Source organism: Haliotis rufescens, unplaced genomic scaffold, assembly GCF_023055435.1.
Source record: "Haliotis rufescens isolate VD_foot unplaced genomic scaffold, xgHalRufe1.0.p SCAF_8, whole genome shotgun sequence".
In the NCBI taxonomy this organism is placed as follows: domain Eukaryota; kingdom Metazoa; phylum Mollusca; class Gastropoda; order Lepetellida; family Haliotidae; genus Haliotis; species Haliotis rufescens.
In genome coordinates, this window is record NW_025964372.1 from 20,183,785 (window position 1) to 20,196,758 (window position 12,974).

Here is a 12,974-nt window from a genome sequence, read left to right on the forward strand (position 1 = left end):
TAAGCCACTGACGCACTTCAAATATCGATTACCATATATGTATATAATGAACATGCTGGTCCGTCTGATGAGTCAACCGCCATAGGTGCAGAAGTCCACGCCCATCTCAAGCCTTTACCGCAGACGTTCAACACCATTGTTGACCAACACAAAACACTCCTCCATCAATGAAATGATCATAATTATTATAATGGGTACCACATTCCTATAACATTTAATACATCAAGCCACCGGGTGTGTCGATTAGTGGGATATTTACTCTCGCTAACACCAGGCGATCTCGCCAATCAAACTGTATATTGCGTCCCGTGTGCAAAACTTTCCCGGCTGAATCAGTAGCGTTCTAGAACGATTGAAACACTTACAACCAACGCTCCATCACTCACTCTACCACCATGCCACCAAAATTCGTAAGTAGTTTGTGTTTATATGTTAGATTGGGGTCGATAAGAGTCGCAAAATATGAAATAAGTATTCATTTGTTTTAGATTCATGAGTACAATTCACTGGATTTAAATCTATAGTGTTTGTGGGGGGTAAGTCGATCTCAGAGCGCTGGGATGAAGTTGGGGCGAGTGTAGACACCAGGGATGGGGCGTTGGGGGGTTGCAGCGGGGGTGAAACATGTTGATCCACCATGGAATGAACAACTGCAGCTGGAGACTTCATATCTCGTCAGCCTAGAGCAGTACTTATTCCTGGATTGTTGAGTGTTCGAGCAGACGACTTTTTCCTGTGGCAGAGTACCGCAGCACTAACGACTTTCGTTTTCCGCTGAGTTGTGTTGCTATGTTTTTATTTTGTTCCTGCTGTGTCCCAGTTTATATGTGCGAGATTTCACAGCAAACTTTGAACACAGGGAGGAAACAGCAGTGATATTCACAACAAACTTCATAATCCGTGTTACAAAACCTCGCGCTGAATTATGCGCTGTAGGACTCCAAATTTGCAGGGAATATTCACATGACCGCTCTAATCTATGAATAAAACTGACATGTAGGATGTTTAACGTCAGTAGAGGTGTTTAAGCGTTGCTATTGGAGGTATTTACTCTATCGACCCGCCCCGGCTGGGGTCTGCTCACAACGTCGAGATCAATGCCAGGTTTGCATCACTCAACAATGTGGTTATTGAAATACGGCTAGTCGTGTTCCAGAAATATCTTCTATGGTTAACGCCTTTTTAATTTAATACACAATGACCCTTCTGTCATGTCGGGACACAGCATGGTGTAGCAAACAAACAACTTGATTTTATGACCTCAGAGTCGCCGTGCCATCCAATCACAACTCTCTTCTGAAGACGATTTATATATCTTACTTACTGCCTGAACTTATCTCCATGCCTAAGAGCTGGGCAAACGCTACCCAAACGAGTCTTCACAAGCGCTTCAACGTTCTCTCTGGCGCAGGTAAATGGCATAGTTGATACTCTAGCCTGCCTCACAGTCCCTGAACTAGATTATTTTCCCATCCGCGCAGCCCTTGTGTAACGCTACAGTCCTAAATAAAGCAAGTCTAGATTTGCCTAGTCTGAATTACCTCATCTCACCGGTGCTCCTTTTCAAATTAAGTGTAGTTGTTTGTTTCTATCAAAATTATATATCTTCAGAGACGTCTAGTTGCCATCTTACACCGACGCACTCTATCGTGTTTGACTGGTGTAGCGAGTTCCTAAGCGCGCCAAACGAGAATACATTCATGCCATTTTCAATATTTGAACAAGATCTCTCTCGCAACCGAAACACCTCTACTTCATTGCTGGATTGTTTACAATTGCCCATCTACTGAGTCGCGCCCAGAGTAAATTGCTCTCAAGGGGGAGCTCATGCATTTATGTATCCACACACGACCCTGCCCACTACAGTTGGTATTGCAGCTGAGGGGTGCAGGCAGGCGTTAGCATATACTGTGTACCGGCAGCACGCGATATACAGTGATGATAAATGCTTTATCAGGTCATGTCGTAGGTGGTTACAATGTTAAATGAGCGGCAGCGCTGATAATCCGTTATGACATGGCTGATACTCGGTTTATTACATAGCTGATATTCAGTTATTACACAGCTGATGCTCAGTTTATAACATAGTTGATACTAAGTTTATTACATAGCTGATACTCAGTTTATTACATAGTTGATACTAAGCTCATTACATAGCTGATGCTCAGTTTATTACATAGCTTATATTCAGTTTATTACTTGGCTGATGCTCAGTTTATTACATATCTGATACTCGGTTTATTACATAGATTATATTTAGTTTATTACATAACTGATATCCAGTATATAACACAGCTGATTCTCAGTTTATTACATAGCTTATGCTCGGTTTATTACATAGGTGATGTTCAGTTCATTACATAGCTGATACCTAGTTTATTACACAGCTGATACTCAGTTTATTACAAAGTTGATACTCAGTTTATTACATGGTTGATACTCCGTTTATTACATAGCTGATACTTACTTTGGGACACTGTTGATACTCAGTTCATTACATAACATGTAATGTATATGATAAGACGTATAAAGCACACACACGTTATTATTCATACCTCGTAAATGGCTGAGTGACTTTTCAAAAGCAGCAAAATCCCCTCACGATTTCATTACACCTCGTCTTTCATGGCCACAGAAAACTGCGACCTGCTTTGTGCAGGCCCACATTCCTTCATAGAATCAACTATGTGTCACAGACAAGAAACATTCTATACATAATTCTATACTCTTTCCGCTGCAATAAAAGGGCACCGTAATCCTTTCCGTGTTTAAGACGATTTATTGAAATTATATCACTGACGCAATATAGGGGATTGAAATATGGTAATTTGATCTAGGCGTCAATGCAGGTTTATTCACACCGACGGAGGGCGACCTGACACGCCGAGTAATGCAGATGGTGATAGAATAGCCTCACTACCAAACCGGAAGTCGTAAGAACGTGCTTCCGGCGTGCCAGATAAGGATTAATAACTTCTGCGTCAGAAGGAGTTCCCTGATGGATGGAATGCATCACTAATCGTTTTTTAATAACCCTTTTTTTGTTCTTATAAAGCATTTTTGGTTGTTGTTTTTTGTCATCTGAGAACAGATTTTGAGAGAAGAGATTTTACATTTTTATAATTTTTACAAACTTAATGAACCTGGATTTTTTATAATAATTTGAAGATGAGACATTCATTTGAGTATTACCTCAGGGTAAAGTAGAATCTTACTTTCGTGGGCGGTATTTGCGAAAGACATAAATGGGTTTGCTTCGTTTTGATACGCCCCCTCCAAATTTGCACTTCAGCTTGGAGCTCGCGAGCATGATCTCCACAAGCTGCTCTTGTGATCCCGCTTTGGAGGGATGCGCTCAAAGGGGATTAAAATAAATATTAAGAGGGTTGTGAAGAATCACCTAAAGTCCAGGATGCAGGTTAATCCGAGGATTGTCATTTAAATCTGTGAGGAAACTTTCTCCTGGATTATATTGTTTGTAGAATCGACAAAACTGCAACGTGACGTTTCATCCCGTATTTTTTGTAAACATCTCCGCTTTTCAATAATGCTGCTGTCAAATCAACGCAACATGTGGCGTTATTCAATAAGATTCGTGGATAACTAGTTCCATTGCTCCGTATAGTTTGCCTTGCAGAATAAGTTCCCTCCTAAGGATGGGGTAGGCACGGTTGACCCAGACGTCTAAGGCGCCGCAATTCACTGTGCAGAGTTGCGTCCCTTGGGCACGCCAGAAACATATGATTGTGGGTTCGAATCCCGGTTCGCCCCGATTATGTTTCTAGGATTATCAGCACCATATCGTGCTCTTGGGTTTCACCGAAGTGGTAAACCTCTGAGACCTGCATTACTTCGGACTTTCCTCCCACATTAAGCTGACACGCCGTGATATAACCGGAATACTTTTAAAAGCGGCGTTAAACCCAACTCACTCCCTCTAAGTTGTTGATGTGGTCCTAACCTGGGTGATCTCAGCCATTGCTTTGGTTTGGAATAAAATAACAGTGGACATCCACTGTTAAAGAACCACTGCCGATGTTTCGAAGTGTGAATTTGACCTCAGAATTACATGGATACTTGTTGTTTGCAACGAATCCTGTCTCTGGCAACCTGTAGCGTTTGTTTTTTTCAGCGATGGTTTATTCATTGGATGTTTTGTGATTCACAACGGGGTGTATTTGGTAGGGCGCCTTGTAATAATCATGCATTGTCCCACCAAACCTTGACTGTTGTGAGAACCGGAGTCTGTCCGGCCTCCCAGGGGCATGGTAATCTCGGGTGTGACTACAACGTGTTCCCGGAGTCAGTCGACCACGTCAGCAACAACCGCCACCCATGCGTCTCGACCTGTACCAGACCGCCTCCGTGGTCTTGTGGTAGAGCGTCCGCCCGGAGAGCGGAAGGTCCAGGCTTCGATCCCGGGCCGCGTCATACAAAAAGACGTTAAAAGATTGTACTTGTTGTTACCCTGTCTGGCGCTCGGCATTAAGGGGCTAAAACAAGGACTGGTCGGCTCGGAGTCAGTATACTGTGTCTGAGTGGGGTATTCATGTTAAACTGCGGCATGGTATCTCAGTGAGCTAGCACTATAAATCGGCATCAGTCCGGACTAGTACAAGCAGCCACACACACACATACACGTGCATGCACGTCGCTATATAAGTGCAATAATCTTGGACGCGACGTTAAACCCAATTTCACCTCACCCTCGACCTGTACCAAAGCCTGACACACATGTCAGTCGGGGTGCAACGAATACATACGATATGTATCACGAATATAGGGTAACGAATACGAATATTTATTTACAAATAAAATAACAATTCAGCAGTTGATGTATTACTTATTATATTCAGTGAAATAATAACAAAATAAACTAAGCCGTAAATAGCAATCAGCTGTACACATATTTTCTCCCAATCTACGGATGATTCAGTTAAAAAATACCCAATAATATAAGTTCAAAGAATTTTGATGCAATGGTCGGAAGAATTGTATCTGAAACTATTATTTTATCAGGAATAATATATACCGTTATCGTGTTATTTTAGCTACAGCATTTACTACACGTCACGTGTAACTAGTCAGCTGGCTCTGGTGCGAGAGTCTGTTGTGATCAACTCCGACCTTTAGGAGAGGATATCTGCTAGACACGTGCATCTCATTCAGACAGGCGAAGTGACGTCATAGGTTAGAATAAAGGCTATATTCACCTACAAGTGCTATTTCAGGCAGCTGCACTCGCCAGTAGTTGGGATATCAATAACACAGGACGTTGTCCTTCGCCTGCCTTGCTGCAAGGTTGCATGTCACGGACTGATATTAATTCATTATAATATTGTTTTTAATTAGTATCTAAATCAAGAACACTTTTGGAAAATGAACATTGCTTGTCGAGATTCTCTTCCGAAAACATGTCGAGTTTGACACAACAGTGTCGCCTTCACAGATGGGAAAGCCAGGTGCTCCTAGTCCTTCATTAACCAGGTGCATCATTGTCGCATCATATCAGTTAAAGATTGCAAACAGTTCGAACACTTGTTCAATTAGATACGCTTTAAGCACTCATAAATTCATGCCCTGAAGTGTACGTCACAGCTTTGTATAACTGATTTGAGTCATCGAATGTTGATCGGAGATGTTTTTATGTGTTGTAAACGGTCACCACAACGATGGATGGGTACTGATATATCAATGTGGTGAGTTCGGTTTAACGCCTTTTTAAACAGTATTCCAGTTATATCACGGCGTGTCAGCTTAATGTGGGAGGAAAGCCCGAAGTGATGCAGGTCTCAGACGTTTACCACTTCGGTGAAACCCACGAGCACGATATGGTGCTGACAAACCTAGAAACATAATCGGGTCGAAACGGGATTCGAACCCACAATCATAGGGTTCTTGTGTGCCCAAGGGACGCAACTCTGCACAGCGAGCGCCTTAGACGACTGGGCCACCCGTGCCCCCTTTGTAACAATGTACCCCTTGACAAGTATTGCATGTGATATGTATCATTAAGTAACCATGTGGTACTTATGTAACCATGTGATACTGATGTAACCAAGAGGTAACTATGAAACCATATGATAACTATCTAATCGCGTAATAACCATGTAACGATGTGATAACCATGCCACAACAATGTAACCATGGGATAAAAATGTAACCGTGCGATAACAATGTAACTACGTGGTGTTGCAGGGAGGAGGAGACAAGTGCCGCATCTGCGAGAAGACGGTGTACGCCCAGGAGAAGATCGAGGCAGGAGGACTCATCTTCCACAAGAACTGCTTCAAGTGCAGCGTGGAGATTTGTAAGATGCAGCTGAAGTGAGTTATTGGATTTAACCGCTATCATATGATACCATGTTGGGAAGGGTTGGTAATGTGTTCGCTCTGTAGACTCGGGTTGCTTCCGGCATGGCTGAGACAATGATCTAAGGACCCTCCGCATTGCTGTACCAGTATCCACAGGTCGTCATTTGGCCATGGTTAAGTTTCCTGGGTCTCGCTTTGTATAACGTGGTTCTGGGACTTGATCGTGGATCTCATGCACCGTCTGTGACCAACGTCAATACTTATCACACCTGTATTACCGTATTAATCATTCTCCAAACTTTACAGGCCAATGATGTAGATACAGTGTTGCTCTACACACTTGTCAGGTCAATGATGTAGATACAGTGTTGTTCTACACACTTGTCAGACCAATGATGTAGATACAGTGTTGCTCTACACACTTAATAGGCCAATGATGTAGATACAGTGTTGCTCTACACACTTGTCAGGTCAATGATGTAGATACAGTGTTGTTCTACACACTTGTCAGACCAATGATGTAGATACAGTGTTGCTCTACACACTTAATAGGCCAATGATGTAGATACAGTGTTGCTCTACACACTTGTCAGGTCAATGATGTAGATACTCTACACACTTGTCAGGTCAATGATGTAGATACAGTGTTGCTCTACACACTTGTCAGGCCAATGATGTAGATACAGTGTTGCTCTACACACTTGTCAGGCCAATGATGTAGATACAGTGTTGCTCTACACACTTGTCAGGCCAATGATGTAGATACAGTGTTGCTCTACACACTTGTCAGGTCAATGATGTAGATACAGTGTTGCTCTACACACTTGTCAGGCCAATGATGTAGATACAGTGTTGCTCTACACACTTGTCAGGTCAATGATGTAGATACAGTGTTGTTCTACACACTTGTCAGACCAATGATGTAGATACAGTGTTGCTCTACACACTTAATAGGCCAATGATGTAGATACAGTGTTGCTCTACACACTTGTCAGGTCAATGATGTAGATACTCTACACACTTGTCAGGTCAATGATGTAGATACAGTGTTGCTCTACACACTTGTCAGGCCAATGATGTAGATACAGTGTTGCTCTACACACTTGTCAGGCCAATGATGTAGATACAGTGTTGCTCTACACACTTGTCAGGCCAATGATGTAGATACAGTGTTGCTCTACACACTTGTCAGGCCAATGATGTAGATACAGTGTTGCTCTACACACTTGTCAGGTCAATGATGGAGATACAGTGTTGCTCTACACACTTGTCAGGCCAATGATGTAGATACAGTGTTGCTCTACACACTTGTCAGACCAATGATGTAGATACAGTGTTGCTCTACACACTTGTCAGGCCAATGATGTAGATACAGTGTTGCTCTACACACTTGTCAGGCCAATGATGTAGATACAGTGTAGCTCTACACACTTGTCAGACCAATGATGTAGATACAGTGTTGCTCTACACACTTGTCAGACCAATGATGTAGATACAGTGTTGCTCTACACACTTGTCAGGTCAATGATGGAGATACAGTGTAGCTCTACACACTTGTCAGGTCAATGATGGAGATACAGTGTTGCTCTACACACTTGTCAGGTCAATGATGGAGATACAGTGTTGCTCTTCACACTTGTCAGACCAATGATGTAGATACAGTGTTGCTCTACACACTTGTCAGGCCAATGATGTAGATACAGTGTTGCTCTACACACTTGTCAGGCCAATGATGTAGATACAGTGTTGCTCTACACACTTGTCAGGCCAATGATGTAGATACAGTGTTGCTCTACACACTTGTCAGGCCAATGATGGAGATACAGTGTTGCTCTACACACTTGTCAGGTCAATGATGTAGATACAGTGTTGCTCTACACACTTGTCAGGTCAATGATGTAGATACAGTGTTGCTCTACACACTTGTCAGGCCAATGACGGAGATACAGTGTTGCTCTACACACTTGTCAGGCCAATGATGTAGATACAGTGTTGCTCTACACACTTGTCAGGCCAATGATGTAGATACAGTGTTGCTCTACACACTTGTCAGGCCAATGATGTAGATACAGTGTTGCTCTACACACTTGTCAGGTCAATGATGGAGATACAGTGTTGCTCTACACACTTGTCAGGCCAATGATGTAGATACAGTGTTGCTCTACACACTTGTCAGACCAATGATGTAGATACAGTGTTGCTCTACACACTTGTCAGGCCAATGATGTAGATACAGTGTTGCTCTACACACTTGTCAGGCCAATGATGTAGATACAGTGTAGCTCTACACACTTGTCAGACCAATGATGTAGATACAGTGTTGCTCTACACACTTGTCAGACCAATGATGTAGATACAGTGTTGCTCTACACACTTGTCAGGTCAATGATGGAGATACAGTGTAGCTCTACACACTTGTCAGGTCAATGATGGAGATACAGTGTTGCTCTACACACTTGTCAGGTCAATGATGGAGATACAGTGTTGCTCTACACACTTGTCAGGCCAATGATGTAGATACAGTGTTGCTCTTCACACTTGTCAGACCAATGATGTAGATACAGTGTTGCTCTACACACTTGTCAGGCCAATGATGTAGATACAGTGTTGCTCTACACACTTGTCAGGCCAATGATGTAGATACAGTGTTGCTCTACACACTTGTCAGACCAATGATGTAGATACAGTGTTGCTCTACACACTTGTCAGACCAATGATGTAGATACAGTGTTGCTCTACACACTTGTCAGGCCAATGATGTAGATACAGTGTTGCTCTACACACTTGTCAGGTCAATGATGGAGATACAGTGTTGCTCTACACACTTGTCAAGTCAATGATGGAGATACAGTGTAGCTCTACACACTTGTCAGGTCAATGATGGAGATACAGTGTTGCTCTACACACTTGTCAGGCCAATGATGTAGATACAGTGTTGCTCTACACACTTGTCAGGTCAATGATGGAGATACAGTGTTGCTCTACACACTTGTCAGACCAATGATGTAGATACACTGTTGCTCTACACACTTGTCAGACCAATGATTTAGATACAGTGTTGCTCTACACACTTGTCAGGCCAGTGATGTAGATACAGTGTTGCTCTACACACTTGTCAGGTCAATGATGTAGATACAGTGTTGCTCTACACACTTGTCAGGCCAATGATGGAGATACAGTGTTGCTCTACACACTTGTCAGGTCAATGATGTAGATACAGTGTTGCTCTACACACTTGTCAGACCAATGATGTAGATACAGTGTTGCTCTACACACTTGTCAGGTCAATGATGTAGATACAGTGTTGCTCTACACACTTGTCAGGCCAATGATGTAGATACAGTGCTGCTCTACACACTTGTCAGACCAATGATGTAGATACAGTGTTGCTCTACACACTTGTCAGACCAATGATGTAGATACAGTGTTGCTCTACACACTTGTCAGGTCAATGATGTAGATACAGTGTTGCTCTACACACTTGTCAGGCCAATGATGTAGATACAGTGTTGCTATGTCATGTTATGCACAAGAAATTGTTGTTGTAGCTCTGTAACAAGGGACCAATCGTCATGGAAACGAAATGTGTTTTGTTTTTCAGGCGTGAGAACTACGCCCAAGAGGGAGGCACGTTATACTGCAAGAAACATTTCGCCTCAGAAGTGACGGCGAAAAACACGCAAAACCCAACAACCTTTTAACTCAACAGGACACCGGAGTGCCTTTCTCAATGCATTGTGGGATACATGCTGGTCACGTGATTTGACGTTATCACGTTTTGTAGTCTTCTAGGAGAGATCGACTCCTGTGTCAATAGGTGGCAATACGACTCTCAGTGTGCCTAGCTGAAACCAAATACAGTCCATATATATTTATTAGCAACTTCATTGGAAATATAGACGCCTAAGAGCACTTGAAATGTGTTAGAAAGCGTGCATTAAGTTAATGCCAAACCTCAGCTTTACACCCACGAGAGAGAAATGGTCACTATGGCTTCTTTCCTGGTTCCACCTACGATACACGCATTTGCACAAGCCCAAAACACATTTCCGCCGCAGGGAGGTACCATTCTGCTGTTCCACCTGCCACCCCTGTCGGCAAAGTAAACTCTACCGTAGTGCCTTACTGTAGCATGCGAGTGTGTATTCCAAGTAAAAACGTTTCATTGATAATTATAAGTAAAACATCACATTTCGTTTTCAAGTGTAGTATAACATTCCCTTCATAAAGTCTCGTCTTCATTAGGAGCTTTTTTATTATTTTGAATGGCCCCTGGAAGTGTATCGGTGTCGCCATCACTACAGCCCGTCAGACGCCATCTTGTAGATATAGAATTGAGTATCTTGTCAAACATCTGATCTGAAACTTCATACATCATCCAGGTTTTGTAGATATACATTTGTGACATAAAACGTTTTGTTTCGTTTACTGTCGTATGTTGTTGTTTTATTTCACCCAAAGGGTGAGCCAGTGCTGTCACAGTCAGCAACATACCAACTATATCACAGCCTAGCTATGTCACTTGTCTGTAGTCAGAAACACTGTGTAGTCAGCAACATACCAGCTTAATCACAGCGGGCTTTAGACAGCAACATCACAGTTATATCACAGCAACAGCCTAGGTGTCATCACATGTCTGTAGTCAGCAACATTAGAGATAAATCACAGCGGGTTTTAGTCGGCAATATAACAGCTTAATCACAGCGGGCTTTAGACAGAAACATTACAGTTATATCACAGCAACAACCTAGGTTTCATCACATGTCTGTAGTCAGCAACATTAGAGATAAGTCACAGCGGGTTTTAGTCGGCAATATAACAGCTTAATCACAGCGAGTTTTAGTCAGCAATACTACAGCTATATCACAGCAACATCACATCTCTATCACAACAACATTACACTTATATTACAGCAACATCACAGCAATATCGCAACAATCATATAGCTATATAACCGTTGTCTATAGTTAGCAGTATTATAGCTCCATGCTTGCCGTAAAAGGCGACTAAGCTTGTCGTAAGAGGCGACTAACGGGATCGGGTGGTCAGGCTCACTGCCTTGGTTGACGCATGCCACCGTATCCCATTTGCGTGGATCGATGCTCATGAAGTCAATCACTGGATTGTCTGGTCCAGGCTCGATTATTTACAGACCGCCATCATATAGCTTGAATATTGCTGAGCGGGGCGTTAAACAACAAACAAACTAATAAAGCTATACACAGCAACAACACAGCCACATTTCGGCGGTCAGTAGTTCGCAGCATTACGAGTATATCAGAGCAACATTACAGCGCACAATGAAACACATGTCGGAGATCATGTAGCTTGAAAAACACATCCATTGATCACCTTGTTTCATGTTCGTATCCATGCGTCGGTTAGAGGTTATATGCCGTGTCCTTGGGGAGCAACGCAAAGCAACAGCGAGCGAGTGAGCGAGTGAGTGAGTGAGTGGGTGAGTGAGTGAGTGAGTGAGTGAGTGAGGCATCAGCAATCTTCAGCTGGCCGGACATGAAGAGGACATTCTCGGAGATAAGGTACATGTTGAAAAGTACTTGAAGGCACTGTGGGAAATATGTACGTGTGACCAAGGTCAACGCCAATATAAAACATCGATTCAACGTGTTTTGGTGCTGGTATTTGTGTACACGATCCAATAAAAAAAGAAAGTTAGCGGGACAGTTTCTGAGCAGGGATTTTGGCTCGGAATCGAAAAATCACGATATTTTTAAGGTTCTGAAGACGCTAGCTCCCAAAGTGTGACTTCGATTTTCTTCATCTAGGACTCATTGTGCAGCTACATGTATTGGCTTGAAATGGGTGTACAGTTTTATAGGGGTATTTACAGTGGACGTTGTTGAATTCGTCCTCGAACGAACTAGGTGAGGATGCCTCGTTTCATCCCTTTCCTGTTATATAGTGTACTGACACTGGGTGTGACCAGATATCTTGTAGCTTCTGTGTTTTGCGTTACAATCCCATGTGCCTTATTCTTTTGAATAGTATACATCCTCCATTCAATCTTTGTGTTAGTGACATGATACATATAGAGTTGAAATCTACATACTGATCACTCCAAACCTCCCTACATTCAACCGTTTACATCTGCTATCATCTTTTTACATTTCTGTCAAAAACTAAAATCATGTTATAACATTTCCTGGGAAATCTATATGGGGGTATATCTAGCAACCTCAACCGAGACGTAATGATGAGTGAGTGAGTATGCATTTACGCCGCTTTTAGAAACATCCCAGCAATATCACGGCGGGGGAAACCAAAATTGGTCTTTCCATAGAGTACCATGTGTGGAATCGAACCAGGGACTTTCTAAGGGTTCAATCACAAGTCTACCCCACTGCCCCCAAAACTAAATAACCTTAATGTTCAAGTATATATGCATACTAGTAAATCTACCACATTCGCCATACACCATGATACTGGGTGTATGAATCTTAACACTAATTAATTTTTTGCATGTAAATAAATGCTTGAGAAAATGGGAAGAGGAGATATGTTGGTGCCAGTTTTGCTGAAATATATTTTATAACCTTTGTTAAATGTATTTAAAAATACTTTTCCATTACTGGTGTCTTGTGAGATCCTACAAAGGACAATCCAGATATAAATAACATGCTTCTTACACCAGACACCAGA

The 12,974-nt window shown here is 42.4% G+C and overlaps 1 protein-coding gene across 1 annotated transcript; it reads left to right on the forward strand.

Annotated features, from left to right (window-relative positions):
* The first annotated feature begins 253 nt into the window (after positions 1-253).
* On the forward strand, positions 254-10,740 carry LOC124142492 (LIM domain-containing protein WLIM2a-like). The gene is made up of 3 exons (XM_046510993.2): positions 254-410; positions 6,199-6,326; positions 9,916-10,740. Exons 1-3 carry the CDS (start codon positions 396-398, stop codon positions 10,013-10,015), a joined length of 243 nt encoding a protein of 80 aa, XP_046366949.1. The 5' UTR covers positions 254-395; the 3' UTR covers positions 10,016-10,740.
* Positions 10,741-12,974: the final 2,234 nt, after the last annotated feature.